The 19,417-nt window shown below is 41.5% G+C and overlaps 1 protein-coding gene across 1 annotated transcript in view; it reads left to right on the top strand.

Annotated features, from left to right (window-relative positions):
• Nucleotides 1-10,026: 10,026 nt before the first annotated feature.
• The window catches only part of LOC142503819 (uncharacterized), a 41,366-nt gene continuing 31,975 nt past the window's right edge, over nucleotides 10,027-19,417 (top strand). Inside the window, exons 1-7 of the mRNA XM_075616552.1 lie at nucleotides 10,027-10,250; nucleotides 17,295-17,346; nucleotides 17,484-17,550; nucleotides 17,707-17,929; nucleotides 18,325-18,376; nucleotides 18,488-18,554; nucleotides 18,708-18,930. Of these exons, the coding sequence (XP_075472667.1) occupies nucleotides 18,369-18,376; nucleotides 18,488-18,554; nucleotides 18,708-18,930 (298 nt within the window). The 5' untranslated portion in view covers nucleotides 10,027-10,250; nucleotides 17,295-17,346; nucleotides 17,484-17,550; nucleotides 17,707-17,929; nucleotides 18,325-18,368. The remainder of the gene's footprint in view (nucleotides 10,251-17,294; nucleotides 17,347-17,483; nucleotides 17,551-17,706; nucleotides 17,930-18,324; nucleotides 18,377-18,487; nucleotides 18,555-18,707; nucleotides 18,931-19,417) is intronic.

Genomic DNA, 19,417 nt, shown 5'->3' on the forward strand with positions numbered 1-19,417 from the left:
ACAGTACACAAGGTATACTGTACGTGTTACCAGTATTCCTTAATAATATACACAAAAAGTAATAATCACAATAATGTACAATTAGAGTGTCTCATCAGTTTAATAGCTCCTTTAATATCACCGTGTAACCCTTTAAATGCCGGAAGATTCTGTTGTACATTTCTGCACAATACTTAGCAGGACCCCCACTACCAATTAAGAATTTGAAGGTTGATTCTAAAGTGAAAGAAGGCTGATGGAATTATATTATATAGGAAATTAAAAATATGACTAGTTTTCTTGAGAAGTTATATGTACAAATAAAAGCTAACCACTAAAGTTTACTACTAAATGCCACGCCGCAAGATCAAATGTGAACCCAACTTGTATTTCTTATGCTGGTTTTCATCTTAAAGAATCCACCATAAATCAGTGCCCATTGTATGTTAGGAATTAATTCATATGTAATAGTTTATTTTCCTACTGCAGTTCCAGCTCCATGTTCCATGGCTGCAAACCAGTTAGCTGAAACAATCACAGAGTAAGTATTATGTCAAAATTAGCTATTTGGGGCAACGGACTTGACTCTTAGAAATAACAGCAAAAACAACATTTTAAATGTCCAACAACACTACAGTGAGCAGAAAAAAACAATCCATTCTTTCTTTTATTTTCTAGAGTGACATGTCCAGTGGGATGCCTGAATGAGAAAGGGGATGTTTGGGGATCCGATGTCTACACAGACGTAAGAGAAAATCTCGATGAGACCTTCTAAATGGATTTTTCCTCACTATTACCTTTTATTGATAAAAGAAAAATGAAACCAAACGTATTTGAAGGAGTAATACAATAGAAAAGTTGTTTCTCATATTACGGGTATTTTCCTCACTTAGGATTCTTCCATTTGTCGAGCTGCAATCCATGCCGGAAGATTGACCAATGAAGGAGGAAAAGTGATAGTGGAGAAGACGCCGGGACAGAGCAGCTATGAGGAAATCACAAAGAATGGAATAAAATCAACTAAATATGGTGTTTGGTCTAGGTCATTTGTATTCCCCTCATCATCGGTTACACCACCTGATACTAGACCCCCAGAAACACCTTCCAAAACACCTGCAGGTAATTTCCGGAAAACAAAATCTTCTTCATGAATCATTCTCTTTTCGTCTATTCAAATCCTTAGCACTAGTAAAGATCTAGGAGTGACTAGATTACTAATCCTAGCAATCGGGACAGTGTTAGTCAGCTGTAATAACATTCTAAGCTTGCAGTGACTTTGGAATTTCCTGAGTTTTCTTCTTAAGGTTCCAAGCTTCTCAATAGTTTTATAGCCATGTAAAAGAAAGGTACCTCGGTGTTATTCCATTTATCATCTAAATTGATATACCACACTGTGCTGGTAGAATGTAATAATTCATTGTACATTTTTCCCTCACAGTAACAAGTCAGTGTTCCTCAGCTGCAAAACAGTTAACTCAAGTCGTTACAGAGTAAGTATGAGTGCTTCTGGTTAGGAAAACCCATGGAATCATTTTGTTTTCAGCAACTCGTAATGTTACTACAGTATCAGCATCTCAAACATTTGCTTTTTTTGTCGTTTCATAGAGTCATTTGTCCAGCAGGATGCCACACTGAACCATGGACAGTCTGGGGAACTGATATCTATAGAGATGTAAGTTGGAACCTCAATAAAACCTTCTATGAATTGATTTACATTGAGTTTGGTATTAAGAAAAATGATAAACATATTTCTTAGAAAATTTGGACAGCAAAGATATTTTTCTTAAATTAATTCTCTTTCCTCAGGATTCTTCCATTTGTCAAGCCGCAATCCATGCAGGGATGCTGACTAAATCCGGCGGAAGAGTAATAGTGGAGAAGAAGCCAGGACAGAGTAGTTACGGAGAATCCAGAAAGAATGGAATAAAAACAAGTCCTTATGGGGCTGACTCTATTTCATTTGTTGTAAGATTACCACCCACTCTCCCACCTACTAGCCCTCCAGCACCGACTTACAGCCTACCAGCAGGTAACCTTCTTTTTACACAAGCATTTTTCCGTCATTTGCTTTGCACGTATGACTACATACAGTACACAAGGTATACTGTACGTGTTACCAGTATTCCTTAATAATATACACAAAAAGTGATAATCACAATAATGTAGATGTAGAATGTATCATCAGTTTAATAGCTCCTTTAATATCACCCTGTAACCCTTTAAATGCCGGAAGATTCTGTTGTACATTTCTGCACAATACTTAGCAGGACCCCCACTACCAATTAAGAATTTGAAGGTTGATTCTAAAGTGAAAGAAGGCTGATGGAATTATATTATATAGGAAATTAAAAATGCGTCTAGTTTTCTTAAGAAGTTATATGTACAAATAAAAGCTAACCACTAAGGTTTACTACTAAATGCCACGCCGCAAGATCAAATGTGAACCCAACTTGTATTTCTCATGGTGTTTTTCATCTTAAAGAATCCATCATAAATCAGTGCCCATTGTATGTTATGAATTAATTCATATGTAATAGTTTACTTTCCTACTGCAGTTCCAGCTCCATGTTCCATGGCTGCAAACCAGTTAGCTGAAACAATCACAGAGTAAGTATTATGTCAAAATTAGCTATTTGGGGCAACGGACTTGACTCTTAGAAATAACAGCAAAAACAACATTTTAAATGTTCAACAACACTACAGTGAGCAGAAAAAAACTATCCATTCTTTCTTTTATTTTCTAGAGTGACATGTCCAGTGGGATGCCTGAATGAGAAAGGGAATGTTTGGGGATCCGATGTCTACACAGACGTAAGAGAAAATCTCGATGAGACCTTCTAAATGGATTTTTCCTCACTATTATGTTGTATTAAAGCTGCAGTTCAGTCAATATCCTGCATGTTTGTTTTTTTTAATAAATCAGTTCTGTAGTAAGAAAAAATACTTTTAGCATTTTCTGTTTTTAAAAAAACAACTTTGAAAGACCAATTTTCTTGTATTCTATTTTAACAGCCATTTGCTAAGGCACTGCCCCTTCATGTCCTGTCACAAGCTCTGGCACACCCCTTTGTCAGCCCTCTAGCAGTTGTCAGTGCATAAATGCTCATGAATATTCATGAGCTTCCACTGCCAGTCAAGTAGATTATAAACAAATGCCAGTTTTTAATATGTCACCAAATTTCGACCTATCAATACATGGAAAACGAATTCAGCTGCAGCTATACAGTTCTTTAGCTAATTAGAGATTGCACACATGAAACTATTGAAGTAAAAAAATAAATGTAAAAAAAAAAAAGACTGAACTGCAGCTTTAATAAAAGAAAAAAGAAACCAAACATATTTGAAGGAGTAATACAATAGAAAAGTTGTTTCTCATATTACGGGTATTTTCCTCACTTAGGATTCTTCCATTTGTCGAGCTGCAATCCATGCCGGAAGATTGACCAATGAAGGAGGAAAAGTGATAGTGGAGAAGACGCCGGGACAGAGCAGCTATGAGGAAATCACAAAGAATGGAATAAAATCAACTAAATATGGTGCTTGGTCTAGGTCATTTGTATTCCCCTCATCATCGGTTACACCACCTGATACTAGACCCCCAGAAACACCTTCCAAAACACCTGCAGGTAATTTCCGGAAAACAAAATCTTCTTCATGAATCATTCTCTTTTCGTCTATTCAAATCCTTAGCACTAGTAAAGATCTAGAAGTGACTAGATAACTAATCCTAGCAATCGGGACAGTGTTAGTCAGCTATAATAACATTCTAAGCTTGCAGTGACTTTGGAATTTCCTGAGTTTTCTTCTTAAGGTTCCAAGCTTCTCAATAGTTTTATAGCCATGTAAAAGAAAGGTACCTCGGTGTTATTCCATTTATCATCTAAATTGATATACCACACTGTGCTGGTAGAATGTAATAATTCATTGTACATTTTTCTCTCACAGTAACAAGTCAGTGTTCCTCAGCTGCAAAACAGTTAACTCAAGTCGTTACAGAGTAAGTATGAGTGCTTGTGGTTAGGAAAACACATGGAATCATTTTGTTTTCAGCAACTCGTAATGTTACTACAGTATCAGCATCTCAAACATTTGCTTTTTTTGTCGTTTCATAGAGTCATTTGTCCAGCAGGATGCCACACTGAACCATGGACAGTCTGGGGAAATGATATCTATAGAGATGTAAGTTGGAACCTCAATAAAACCTTCTATGAATTGATTTACATTGAGTTTGGTATTAAGAAAAATGATAAACATATTTCTTAGAAAATTTGGACAGCAAAGATATTTTTCTTAAATTAATTCTCTTTCCTCAGGATTCTTCCATTTGTCAAGCCGCAATCCATGCAGGGATGCTGACTAAATCCGGCGGAAGAGTAATAGTGGAGAAGAAGCCAGGACAGAGTAGTTACGGAGAATCCAGAAAGAATGGAATAAAAACAAGTCCTTATGGGGCTGACTCTATTTCATTTGTTGTACGATTACCACCCACTCTCCCACCTACTAGCCCTCCAGCACCGACTTACAGCCTACCAGCAGGTAACCTTCTTTTTACACAAGCATTTTTCTGTCATTTGCTTTGCACGTATGACTACATACAGTACACAAGGTATAGTGTACGTGTTACCAGCATTCCTTAATAATATACACAAAAAGTGATAATCACAATAATGTACAATTAGAGTGTCTCATCAGTTTAATAGCTCCTTTAATATCACCGTGTAACCCTTTAAATGCCGGAAGATTCTGTTGTACATTTCTGCACAATACTTAGCAGGACCCCCACTACCAATTAAGAATTTGAAGGTTGATTCTAAAGTGAAAGAAGGCTGATGGAATTATATTATATAGGAAATTAAAAATATGACTAGTTTTCTTGAGAAGTTATATGTACAAATAAAAGCTAACCACTAAAGTTTACTACTAAATGCCACGCCGCAAGATCAAATGTGAACCCAACTTGTATTTCTTATGCTGGTTTTCATCTTAAAGAATCCACCATAAATCAGTGCCCATTGTATGTCAGGAATTAATTCATATGTAATAGTTTATTTTCCTACTGCAGTTCCAGCTCCATGTTCCATGGCTGCAAACCAGTTAGCTGAAACAATCACAGAGTAAGTATTATGTCAAAATTAGCTATTTGGGGCAACGGACTTGACTCTTAGAAATAACAGCAAAAACAACATTTTAAATGTCCAACAACACTACAGTGAGCAGAAAAAAACAATCCATTCTTTCTTTTATTTTCTAGAGTGACATGTCCAGTGGGATGCCTGAATGAGAAAGGGAATGTTTGGGGATCCGATGTCTACACAGACGTAAGAGAAAATCTCGATGAGACCTTCTAAATGGATTTTTCCTCACTATTACCTTTTATTGATAAAAGAAAAATGAAACCAAACGTATTTGAAGGAGTAATACAATAGAAAAGTTGTTTCTCATATTACGGGTATTTTCCTCACTTAGGATTCTTCCATTTGTCGAGCTGCAATCCATGCCGGAAGATTGACCAATGAAGGAGGAAAAGTGATAGTGGAGAAGACGCCGGGACAGAGCAGCTATGAGGAAATCACAAAGAATGGAATAAAATCAACTAAATATGGTGCTTGGTCTAGGTCATTTGTATTCCCCTCATCATCGGTTACACCACCTGATACTAGACCCCCAGAAACACCTTCCAAAACACCTGCAGGTAATTTCCGGAAAACAAAATCTTCTTCGTGAATCATTCTCTTTTCGTCTATTCAAATCCTTAGCACTAGTAAAGATCTAGGAGTGACTAGATTACTAATCCTAGCAATCGGGATAGTGTTAGTCAGCTATAATAACATTCTAAGCTTGCAGTGACTTTGGAATTTCCTGAGTTTTCTTCTTAAGGTTCCAAGCTTCTCAATAGTTTTATAGCCATGTAAAAGAAAGGTACCTCGGTGTTATTCCATTTATCATCTAAATTGATATACCACACTGTGCTGGTAGAATGTAATAATTCATTGTACATTTTTCTCTCACAGTAACAAGTCAGTGTTCCTCAGCTGCAAAACAGTTAACTCAAGTCGTTACAGAGTAAGTATGAGTGCTTGTGGTTAGGAAAACACATGGAATCATTTTGTTTTCAGCAACTCGTAATGTTACTACAGTATCAGCATCTCAAACATTTGCTTTTTTTGTCGTTTCATAGAGTCATTTGTCCAGCAGGATGCCACACTGAACCATGGACAGTCTGGGGAAATGATATCTATAGAGATGTAAGTTGGAACCTCAATAAAACCTTCTATGAATTGATTTACATTGAGTTTGGTATTAAGAAAAATGATAAACATATTTCTTAGAAAATTTGGACAGCAAAGATATTTTTCTTAAATTAATTCTCTTTCCTCAGGATTCTTCCATTTGTCAAGCCGCAATCCATGCAGGGATGCTGACTAAATCCGGCGGAAGAGTAATAGTGGAGAAGAAGCCAGGACAGAGTAGTTACGGAGAATCCAGAAAGAATGGAATAAAAACAAGTCCTTATGGGGCTGACTCTATTTCATTTGTTGTAAGATTACCACCCACTCTCCCACCTACTAGCCCTCCAGCACCGACTTACAGCCTACCAGCAGGTAACCTTCTTTTTACACAAGCATTTTTCCGTCATTTGCTTTGCACGTATGACTACATACAGTACACAAGGTATACTGTACGTGTTACCAGTATTCCTTAATATAATACACAAAAAGTGATAATCACAATAATGTAGATGTAGAATGTATCATCAGTTTAATAGCTCCTTTAATATCACCGTGTAACCCTTTAAATGCCGGAAGATTCTGTTGTACATTTCTGCACAATACTTAGCAGGACCCCCACTACCAATTAAGAATTTGAAGGTTGATTCTAAAGTGAAAGAAGGCTGATGGAATTATATTATATAGGAAATTAAAAATATGACTAGTTTTCTTGAGAAGTTATATGTACAAATAAAAGCTAACCACTAAAGTTTACTACTAAATGCCACGCCGCAAGATCAAATGTGAACCCAACTTGTATTTCTTATGCTGGTTTTCATCTTAAAGAATCCACCATAAATCAGTGCCCATTGTATGTCAGGAATTAATTCATATGTAATAGTTTATTTTCCTACTGCAGTTCCAGCTCCATGTTCCATGGCTGCAAACCAGTTAGCTGAAACAATCACAGAGTAAGTATTATGTCAAAATTAGCTATTTGGGGCAACGGACTTGACTCTTAGAAATAACAGCAAAAACAACATTTTAAATGTCCAACAACACTACAGTGAGCAGAAAAAAACAATCCATTCTTTCTTTTATTTTCTAGAGTGACATGTCCAGTGGGATGCCTGAATGAGAAAGGGAATGTTTGGGGATCCGATGTCTACACAGACGTAAGAGAAAATCTCGATGAGACCTTCTAAATGGATTTTTCCTCACTATTACCTTTTATTGATAAAAGAAAAATGAAACCAAACGTATTTGAAGGAGTAATACAATAGAAAAGTTGTTTCTCATATTACGGGTATTTTCCTCACTTAGGATTCTTCCATTTGTCGAGCTGCAATCCATGCCGGAAGATTGACCAATGAAGGAGGAAAAGTGATAGTGGAGAAGACGCCGGGACAGAGCAGCTATGAGGAAATCACAAAGAATGGAATAAAATCAACTAAATATGGTGCTTGGTCTAGGTCATTTGTATTCCCCTCATCATCGGTTACACCACCTGATACTAGACCCCCAGAAACACCTTCCAAAACACCTGCAGGTAATTTCCGGAAAACAAAATCTTCTTCGTGAATCATTCTCTTTTCGTCTATTCAAATCCTTAGCACTAGTAAAGATCAAGGAGTGACTAGATTACTAATCCTAGCAATCGGGATAGTGTTAGTCAGCTATAATAACATTCTAAGCTTGCAGTGACTTTGGAATTTCCTGAGTTTTCTTCTTAAGGTTCCAAGCTTCTCAATAGTTTTATAGCCATGTAAAAGAAAGGTACCTCGGTGTTATTCCATTTATCATCTAAATTGATATACCACACTGTGCTGGTAGAATGTAATAATTCATTGTACATTTTTCTCTCACAGTAACAAGTCAGTGTTCCTCAGCTGCAAAACAGTTAACTCAAGTCGTTACAGAGTAAGTATGAGTGCTTGTGGTTAGGAAAACACATGGAATCATTTTGTTTTCAGCAACTCGTAATGTTACTACAGTATCAGCATCTCAAACATTTGCTTTTTTTGTCGTTTCATAGAGTCATTTGTCCAGCAGGATGCCACACTGAACCATGGACAGTCTGGGGAAATGATATCTATAGAGATGTAAGTTGGAACCTCAATAAAACCTTCTATGAATTGATTTACATTGAGTTTGGTATTAAGAAAAATGATAAACATATTTCTTAGAAAATTTGGACAGCAAAGATATTTTTCTTAAATTAATTCTCTTTCCTCAGGATTCTTCCATTTGTCAAGCCGCAATCCATGCAGGGATGCTGACTAAATCCGGCGGAAGAGTAATAGTGGAGAAGAAGCCAGGACAGAGTAGTTACGGAGAATCCAGAAAGAATGGAATAAAAACAAGTCCTTATGGGGCTGACTCTATTTCATTTGTTGTAAGATTACCACCCACTCTCCCACCTACTAGCCCTCCAGCACCGACTTACAGCCTACCAGCAGGTAACCTTCTTTTTACACAAGCATTTTTCCGTCATTTGCTTTGCACGTATGACTACATACAGTACACAAGGTATACTGTACGTGTTACCAGTATTCCTTAATATAATACACAAAAAGTGATAATCACAATAATGTAGATGTAGAATGTATCATCAGTTTAATAGCTCCTTTAATATCACCCTGTAACCCTTTAAATGCCGGAAGATTCTGTTGTACATTTCTGCACAATACTTAGCAGGACCCCCACTACCAATTAAGAATTTGAAGGTTGATTCTAAAGTGAAAGAAGGCTGATGGAATTATATTATATAGGAAATTAAAAATATGACTAGTTTTCTTGAGAAGTTATATGTACAAATAAAAGCTAACCACTAAAGTTTACTACTAAATGCCACGCCGCAAGATCAAATGTGAACCCAACTTGTATTTCCCATGGTGTCATTCATCTTAAAGAATCCATCATAAATCAGTGCCCATTGTATGTCAGGAATTAATTCATATGTAATAGTTTACTTTCCTACTGCAGTTCCAGCTCCATGTTCCATGGCTGCAAACCAGTTAGCTGAAACAATCACAGAGTAAGTATTATGTCAAAATTAGCTATTTGGGGCAACGGACTTGACTCTTAGAAATAACAGCAAAAACAACATTTTAAATGTTCAACAACACTACAGTGAGCAGAAAAAAACTATCCATTCTTTCTTTTATTTTCTAGAGTGACATGTCCAGTGGGATGCCTGAATGAGAAAGGGAATGTTTGGGGATCCGATGTCTACACAGACGTAAGAGAAAATCTCGATGAGACCTTCTAAATGGATTTTTCCTCACTATTATGTTGTATTAAAGCTGCAGTTCAGTCAATATCCTGCATGTTTGTTTTTTTTAATAAATCAGTTCTGTAGTAAGAAAAAATACTTTTAGCATTTTCTGTTTTTAAAAAAACAACTTTGAAAGACCAATTTTCTTGTATTCTATTTTAACAGCCATTTGCTAAGGCACTGCCCCTTCATGTCCTGTCACAAGCTCTGGCACACCCCTTTGTCAGCCCTGCCCTCCCTCTAGCAGTTGTCAGTGCATAAATGCTCATGAATATTCATGAGCTTCCACTGCCAGTCAAGTAGATTATAAACAAATGCCAGTTTTTAATATGTCACCAAATTTCGACCTATCAATACATGGAAAACGAATTCAGCTGCAGCTATACAGTTCTTTAGCTAATTAGAGATTGCACACATGAAACTATTGAAGTAAAAAAATAAATGTAAAAAAAAAAAAGACTGAACTGCAGCTTTAATAAAAGAAAAAAGAAACCAAACATATTTGAAGGAGTAATACAATAGAAAAGTTGTTTCTCATATTACGGGTATTTTCCTCACTTAGGATTCTTCCATTTGTCGAGCTGCAATCCATGCCGGAAGATTGACCAATGAAGGAGGAAAGGTGATAGTGCAGAAGAAGCCGGGACAGAGCAGCTATGAGGCGTCCACAAAGAATGAAATAAAATCATCTGAATATGGTTCCTGGTCTGGGTCATTTGAATTCCCCTCATCATCGGTTGCACCACCTGCTACAACCCTCCCGCCCACTGCCAGCGTCCCAACAGGTAACTTTCAGTCAATGTATTTCCTTTTTCTACAGCAAAAATGTTCTTTGCGTCTGTAAATACTCACCTCATCCTTATCTTTACATGGTGGATATATTAAGTGTTTATTTGCCGACTGTAATACCACATTGAAGTATCATCAAAATGCAAATTCTATTACATTTGCTGTCAATTTTCACCATGTAATCCAAGCCCCTCAATGCTATTCTACCCACATACATAAACACAAGTAAGAATGTATTTTAGGATTTGTTTATACAGTAATGTACCACATTGTGCTAGCACTAAGATAAAGGACGTGATGTATTTAAAATGCTGATAAGATGCCATACAAAAAAGCCTGTGTTAAAGAGGTGCATGGTCAGCAAAGCTACTCACAGACATCTATGTTGAATGGATAAGAAACAAAAAGTGAGGGCTCATTTGCATGTCAATACGAAGCAAAGAAGGATGGGTAGCCATGTTGGCAGTAGCAGATTTCCCATTGGGCCCGGGCCTAGGGCGGCAAAATTTGGGAGTGGCAAAAATGTCCGCCCCATGTGCATTTGCTGCGCTCTCCGGCCTATCAGACCTAGTGGGAATGCGACGACGTGCGTCCTGCCGCCTACGTGCTGCAACGCTCCATCTCCTTTGGAACCCCAGCGTCAAATTACGCAACGGACGTCCCAACGTGGCGCCACATAGTGTCCCGTTGCCAGACAAAGTCAAATAACGTCATGATGTCGCATTACCATGGCAACGCAAAAACGTGCGTCGACATGACATTGCCGGCGTCATATGACGTTGGGATTATAAATGAGATGTAGGGCAGCAGCACGGAGGCGGCAGGACACATATAAGTGCCAAGGGTCCTTTCTTCCATGTAGTAACAAAGGAGGAGAGGGAGGAGAGGGAGTAGGTGGTATGATACCTTTTATTGGACCAAAAAGTAGCTGAAATGTTACACATTTTTTAACCTCTCAGAGTCCTTCATCGGGTACGGCAGAAATACAGAAACACAACATAATGTACAGTGTATGTAAGAGGGGTATCTGGTTGCAATGGATGTAGACAGGAAGTGTGAAATAAGATGAGGTAGAAACAGGTATCCCGGTGTGAAAATTAACAGTAGAGACATACTATAGAAGGCTATTCTCTTTTGAAATGCAAAGGCAGCCTAAACAATAAGGAGAATATTTTATGTCTGGTGATCTATATAAAGAATGTTATCAGTGCACTATTCCTTGATTATATTCTTTATGTAGATCACCAGACATAAAATATTTATAGTGGTTTATATATTGCTAGATATCTTTTCACATTTACTATCTTATCCCACTCACGTCTCCTTAATGTCTAGGCTGCATATGTATTTCAAAAGAGGATAGCCTTCTACAGTATTTCTTTACACCAAGCATGTCAAACTTGTGGTCCACGGGCCGCATGCAGCCCACAACGAACATATTTGCGGCCCAGCCCAGTGGTTCCCAATCTGTGCGCCGTGGCTTGTCTAGAGGGGCGCCACGATTATCCCTCCCCACCATCCCTCCGATTATCCCTCCCCACCATCCCTCCGATTATCCCTCCCCATTATCCCTCCTTAATGCCGGCCGGGTCGCAGGGGATTGGCTGCAGGCAGAGATGAAGCCGGGGGCGGGGCTTCCGCTTTGTGCAGAGCACACGGTGAGTGTGTGTGTCTGCCTTCCCGCTCCTGGCTCCTCTGTGTGCTGGTGGCTGCGCGGTGTCCCGTCCCCTTCTGCCCCGGGTGATAGAAGGTAGGGGGGGGTTAGTTGTACATTTGCCTGTCCTGCATGAATCGCATGCCTTTCCTCCTCTCCTCCCCCCAGTCACTCACATCCGTCGCTGCCTCTGCTCATCTGTGTGTGTGTGTGTGTGTATCTCTGTGTGTGTATCTGTGTGTGTGTGTATCTGTGTGTGTGTGTGTGCGTGTGTGTGTATCTGTGTGTGTGTATCTGTGTGTGTGTGTGTGTGTGTGTGTGTGTATCTGTGTGTGTGTGTGTATCTGTGTGTGTATCTGTGTGTGTGTGTGTATCTGTGTGTATGTGTATCTGTGTGTGTGTGTGTGTGTGTGTGTGTATCTGTGTGTGTATCTGCGTGTGTGTGTATCTGTGTGTGTGTGTATCTGTGTGTGTGTGTGCAGGAAGCTGCCTGCATGGATCGCATGCCTTTCCTCCCCTCCCCTCCTCCCCCAGTCACTCACATCCGTCGCTGCCTCTGCTCTCCACTGCTCTCGTGTGTGTATCTGTGTGTGTGTATCTCTGTGTGTGTGTATCTGTGTGTGTGTATCTGTGTGTATCTGTGTGTGTGTCTGAGAGAGAGAGAGTGTCAGAGAGAGAGAGAGAGTGTGTGTCAGAGAGAGAGAGTGTGTGTGTCAGTGAGAGAGAGAGAGAGAGTGTGTCTGATAGAGAGTGTGTGTCAGAGAGAGAGTGTCTGAGAGAGAGTGTCTGAGAGAGAGAGTGTCTGAGAGAGAGAGTGTGTCTGAGAGAGAGAGAGAGTGTGTCTGAGAGAGAGAGTGTGTGTCTGAGAGAGAGAGATTGTGTGTCTGAGAGTGTGTGTCTGAAAGAGTGTGTCTGAGAGAGAGTGTGTGTGTCTGAAAGAGAGAGAGTGTCTGAGAGAGAATGTCTGAGAGAGAGAGAGAGAGAGTGTCTGAGAGAGAGAGTGTCTGAGAGAGAGAGTGTCTGAGAGAGAGAGTGTCTGCGAGAGAGAGTGTCTGTGAGAGAGAGTGTCTGAGAGAGAGAGAGAGAGAGTGTCTGAGAGAGAGTGTCTGAGAGAGAGAGAGAGAGTGTCTGAGAGAGAGTGTCTGAGAGAGAGAGTGTCTGAGAGAGAGAGTGTCTGAGAGAGAGAGTGTGTCTGAGAGAGAGAGAGAGAGAGAGAGAGAGAGAGAGAGAGAGAGAGAGGGTGTCTGAGAGAGAGAGAGTCTGAGAGAGAGAGAGAGAGTGTCTGAGAGTGAGAGAGTGTGTCTGAGAGAGAGAGTGTCTGAGAGAGAGAGAGAGAGTGTCTGAGAGAGAGTGTCTGAGAGAGAGAGAGTCTGAGAGAGAGAGTGTCTGAGAGAGAGAGAGTGTCTGAGAGAGAGATAGAGTGTCTGAGAGAGAGAGTGTGTGAGTCGGAGAGGGGAGAGAGTCGGAGAGGGGAGAGAGTCGGAGAGGGGAGAGAGTCGGAGAGGGGGAGAGAGTCAGAGAGAGGGAGAGAGAGTCAGAGAGAGGGAAAGAGAGAGTCAGAGAGAGAGTCAGAGAGTCAGAGAGAGAGTCAGAGATGGAGAGAGAGAGTCAGAGAGGGAGAGAGAGAGTCAGAGAGGGAGAGAGAGAGTCAGAGAGGGAGAGAGAGACTCAGAGAGGGAGAGAGAGAGTCAGGGAGAGAGATTTCAGGGAGAGTTCAGAGGGAGAGAGAGTTCAGAGGGAGAGAGAGTTCAGAGGGAGGGAGAGTTCAGAGGGAGGGAGAGCTCAAAGGGAGGGAGAGTCAAAGGGAGGGAGAGTCAGAGAGAGGGAGAGTCAGAGAGAGGGAGAGTCAGAGAGAGGGAGAGTCAGAGAGAGGGAGAGTCAGAGAGAGGGAGAGTCAGAGAGAGGGAGAGTCAGAGAGAGGGGGAGAGAGAGAGAGAGAGAGAGAGTCAGAGAGGGAGAGAGAGAGTCAGAGAGGGAGAGAGAGAGTCAGAGAGGGAGAGAGTTCAGGGAGAAAGAGTTCAGAGGGAGAGAGTTCAGAGGGAGAGAGAGTTCAGAGGGAGAGAGAGTTCAGAGGGAGAGAGAGTTCAGAGGGAGGGAGAGTCAGAGGGAGGGAGCGTCAGAGGGAGGGAGAGTCAGAGAGAGGGAGAGTCAGAGAGAGGGAGAGTCAGAGAGAGGGAGAGTCAGAGAGAGGGAGAGAGGGAGGGTCAGAGAGAGTGAGAGTCAGAGAGAGGGAGAGTCAGAGAGAGGGAGAGTCAGAGAGAGGGAGAGTCAGAGAGAGAGAGAGTCAGGGAGAGAGAGTTCAGGGAGAGAGAGTTCAGGGAGAGAGTTCAGAGGGAGAGAGAATTCAGAGGGAGAGAGAGTTCAGAGGGAGAGAGAGTTCAGAGGGAGATTTCAGAGGGCGGGAGAGTCAGAGGGAGGGAGAGTCAGAGGGAGGGAGAGTCAGAGAGAGGGAGAGTCAGAGAGAGGGAGAGAGAGAATCAGAGAGGGAGAGAGAGTCAGAGAGGGAGAGAGAGAGTCAGAAAGGGAGAGAGAGAGTCAGAGAGGGAGAGAGAGAGTTCAGGGAGAGAGTTCAGAGGGAGAGAGTTCAGAGGGAGAGAGAGTTCAGAGGGAGAGAGCGTTCAGAGGGAGAGAGAGTTCAGAGGGAGGGAGAGTTCAGAGGGAGGGGGAGTTCAGAGGGAGGGAGAGTCAGAGGGATGGAGAGTCAGAGAGAGGGAGAGTCAGTGAGAGGGAGAGTCAGAGAGAGGGAGAGTCGGAGAGAGGGAGAGAGGGAGAGTCAGAGAGAGGGAGAGTCAGAGAGAGGGAGAGTCAGAGAGAGGGAGAGTCAGAGAGAGGGAGAGTCAGAGAGAGGGAAAGTCAGAGAGAGGGAGAGAGGGAGAGTGAGAGAATCAGAGAGAGTCAGAGAGAGAGAGTCAGAGAGAGAGTCAGGGAGAGAGAGGGAGAGTCAGAGAGAGGGAGAGGGAGAGTCAGAGAGAGGGAGAGAGAGAATCAGAGAGGGAGAGAGAGTCAGAGAGGGAGAGAGAGAGTCAGAAAGGGAGAGAGAGAGTCAGAGAGGGAGAGAGAGAGTTCAGGGAGAGAGTTCAGAGGGAGAGAGTTCAGAGGGAGAGAGAGTTCAGAGGGAGAGAGAGTTCAGAGGGAGAGAGAGTTCAGAGGGAGAGAGAGTTCAGCGGGAGGGAGAGTTCAGAGGGAGGGAGAGTTCAGAGGGAGGGAGAGTTCAGAGGGATGGAGAGTCAGAGAGAGGGAGAGTCAGTGAGAGGGAGAGTCGGAGAGAGGGAGAGTCGGAGAGAGGGAGAGAGGGAGAGTCAGAGAGAGTGAGAGTCAGAGAGAGGGAGAGTCAGAGAGAGGGAGAGTCAGAGAGAGGGAGAGTCAGAGAGAGGGAGAGTCAGAGAGAGGGGAAGTCAGAGAGAGGGAGAGTCAGAGAGAGGGAGAGTCAGAGAGAGGGAGAGAGGGAGAGTGAGAGAATCAGAGAGAGTCAGAGAGAGAGAGTAAGAGAGAGAGTCAGGGAGAGAGAGGGAGAGAGAGCGAGTCAGAGAGAGTCAGAGAGAGTCAGAGAGAGGGAGAGAGAGGGAGATAGAGTCAGAGGGAGGGAGATAGAGTCAGAGGGAGGGAGAGAGAGTCAGAGGGAGGGAGGGAGAGTCAGAGGGAGGGAGGGAGAAAGAGAGTCAGAGGGAGGGAGAGAAAGAGAGAGAGTCAGAGGGAGGGAGAGAGAGAGAGTCAGTGGGAGGGAGAGAGAGAGAGAGTCAGAGGGTGGGAGACAGAGTCAGAGGGAGGGAGAGAGAGTCAGAGGGAGGGAGAGAGAGTCAGAGGGAGGGAGAGAGAGTCAGAGGGAGGGAGAGAGTCAGAGGGAGGGAGAGAGTCAGAGAGAGAGAGAGAGACAGTCAGAGAGAGAGAGAGTCAGAGATGCCAAGTGTCAGGAAGAAAACATTAATTTTATCATTGTACTTGTTCTTTTTTTTTTTATATATATATATACAGCAGCGGCAGCTCTTATTCGAGCAAATGCCGCTGGCTGAATGAGGCTGGGAAGCGGGTAGCCGCGGCGCGTGGCGGCGCACTGTGACGTCACGGTCACAAGCGCGCCCGGCTTCCCCGTCTTCCCCGGCTTCCCCAGGCTTCCCCGACACCCCTGGAGTTCAAATCTAGGTAAGCGGGGGTGCGGGGAAGCAGAGGGGCAGAGTAGAAGCCGGGTTCGGGGTGTCTTTGGGGGGGTAATTGCGCGCGATGTGGAGGGGGGGTGCGTGGGGGAAACGCGGCGGCGCGCGTTTCTGACTGGCGGCAGCTGGGGTAGATCCCGGCATGCCGCCGGCATTTACTCGAATAAAAGATGTCGCTACTGTACTGTACTTTTCGAAATAAACTTACGTTTCTATGAAAATATAAGTTTTTGTTTTTTTGCGGCCCACCTAAACTTAAACCTTGTTTATTTGACCCGTGTTAGCCTTTGAGTTTGACATGCTTGCTTTACACTATACACTTCCTGTCTACATCCATTGTACAGGACACATCCTCCTAAAACAAGAAGGGACCGGCACTCCAGAGGTCTTCATACAAAAAAGACATTTTAATCCACACAGATCGACGTTTCAGTCAAATACACTGACCTTTGTCTTTCATCCATTGTAACCAGATATCCCTCTTATATACACTGTATACTATGTTGTGTTTCTGTATTTCTGCCTTACCCAAGGAAGGACCATGAGAGATTCAAAAGCTTGTTGGTCCAGTAAAAGGTATCATACCACCTACACCCTCTCCCTCCTTTGTTACTACATGTCATTACCAAGAATCCCTGGCTTCAGGGGAAGCATTGTATGAATGAGTAACTTTGTGGAAAGGCAGGTTTGGGGACCTGCCTGAGACTTGTAAATGTGCTCAGAAGTGTTTTACTCACTGTAACTTACTGTGTCTACCTGAAGAATCACCAAATCAACATCTCTTGAGCCATGTTCTCAAGGTTCCCATGTTATCCAATTGACTTGATGCTATTATAGTCATGTATATAAAATAAAGATACATATGTATTTCTCTACACTGTCTACATTAATATGCCCCATGCTGGTGGTAGAATTAAGCCCTTCAGTGCTCTAATGATGCACAGTGTATGTCAAGAAAAGTGTCATCCCAGGGGCCCTTATGACCTACATTGACCTTTGCACATTTTGTTAGGGCCCGAGCACAGAACTGATCACGTAATTGTTCCGAAGAGCAGTCACGTGATCAGGAAGTGCCAGAGGGTCAGTGGACATGGAGGTAGCACAACCCTCTGGCACTCAAGGTGTTAACAAAGAAATTATAAATTTGCTGTGTGCTCAATTCAACATGTCAAATTATTAACCAAAATATTTAAAAAAACAAGAATATATAAAATTGTGTTATTTTATTCTTCCAGTTACAGCTTTTTGTTCCTCGGATGCAAAACACTTAACTGCACCATTTACAAAGTAAGTATGACTGTAAAGTAATTCGTTCCGGCCAATAAACTTACAGTTTAAAAAATGGGGTAGAAAAATCAATCTTTCACTAACCGACAATGTTACTGCGAGCAGTCACAGCAATACCTTCTTCTTTGTGTTTTTAGAGTTCAATGTCCCAAGGGATGTTTAACAGACACAGGACATGTGTGGGGCTCCGATATCTACACAGAAGTAAGAACAAAGCTCAATTAAAACATACCAATTACAGTATTTGACTGCACTTAATATTTGTACCTTAATACAAATATAATCATATCAACTAAATGTCTATGATTATAAAAAAAGAAACAGAAAAAGATGTATCTTCCATTATACTTTCTTTCCAAGGATTCTTCCATTTGTCGAGCTGCAATCCATGCCGGAGAACTGACGGATGAAGGAGGAAATGTGATAGTGGAGCAGAAGCCGGGACAGGACAGCTATGAGGAATCCACAAAGAATGGAATAAAAGCAGCTAAATATGGTGCCTGCTCTGGATCATTTGCATTCAGGTCATCATCTGATACCCCACCTGCTACAAATCCACCACCCACTACCAACCTCCCAAAAGGTAACCTTCAGTCAACGTACTGTATATATTTTTTCTACAGTAAAAAGTTTTCATTACATTTGAAAACCCTCACCATAAACATATCTTAAGTGGATATAAATGAAAATGTTTAACCTCAGCTCTAATGTCAATATGAATTATCAAAAAAATTGGAATCCCTTGAGCTTTGTTCTCAAATGTCCCGTGAAATCCAAGCTCCTTGATGCTATTATAGACACATAAACACATAAACACAAGCACCTATGTATATTATGTTTTGTTTCTGCAGTAATATGCCACATTGTGCTGCACTTATGAAAAATGGCATAACGTGGTGAGAAATCACACAAAATCAAACACAAAACATATTTTTAGAATCACGAAGTTCATAGTCTTTCTATGTTTTCCTTTATCAGCTACAGCTGTGTGTTCCTCAGCAGCAACCCAACTAACTGCACAAATGACAGAGTAAGTATGGCTATAGAAAGTTTATTTTCGGCATAAACTTGTAATAAAGAATATGCAGCAGTGTAATCATCTACATTCCACCATTCAGCAATGTCCCTTCTTTATTTTTAGAGTTGAATGCCCAACAGGATGTCTGACTGAGACAGGGAGTGTGTGGGGATCTGATATCTACACAGATGTAAGATCAAACCTCAAATACATCTTCTCAACTCATTTTGCCATGCATTATTTTTTTCTGCTGAATACATATAAAAGTGGGAAAAAAAAATATACAGTATATAAAAAGTGAACAGAAAGGTTGCTACTCTCACATTGTGTGTTCTTCACTTAGGATTCTTCCATTTGTCGAGCTGCAATCCATGCCGGAAGATTGACCAATGAAGGAGGAAAAGTGATAGTGCAGAAGAAGCCGGGACAGGACAGCTATGAGGCATCCACAAAGAATGAAATAAAATCATCTGAATATGGTTCCTGGTCTGGGTCATTTGTATTCCCCTCATCATCAGATATACCACCTGCTACAACCCCACCGCCTACTGCCAGCCTCCCAACAGGTAACTTTCAGTCAATGTATTTCCTTTTTCTACAGCAAAAATGTTATTTGCATCTGTAAATACTCACCTCATCCTTATCTTTACATGGTGGATATATTAAGTGTTTATTTATCGAGTGTAATACCACATTGAAGTATCATCAAAATGCAAATTCTATTACATTTGCTGTCAAGTTTCACATGTAATCCAAGCCCCTCAATGCTATTCTACCCACATACATAAACACAAGTAAGTGTATTTTAGGATTCGTTTATACAGTAATATACCACATTGTGCTAGCACTAAGATAAAGGACGTGATGTATTTAAAATGCTGATAAGATGCCATACAAAAAACCCTGTGTTAAAGAGGTGCATGGTCAGCAAAGCTACTCACAGACATCTATGTCGAATGGACAAGAAACAAAAAGTGAGTGCTCCTTTGCATGTTAATACAAAGCAAGGAAGGTTGGTGTGACAGGACGGCCTGTAGCCGAGGTCAGGGAACA

This window comes from Ascaphus truei, chromosome 10, assembly GCF_040206685.1.
Source record: "Ascaphus truei isolate aAscTru1 chromosome 10, aAscTru1.hap1, whole genome shotgun sequence".
In the NCBI taxonomy this organism is placed as follows: domain Eukaryota; kingdom Metazoa; phylum Chordata; class Amphibia; order Anura; family Ascaphidae; genus Ascaphus; species Ascaphus truei.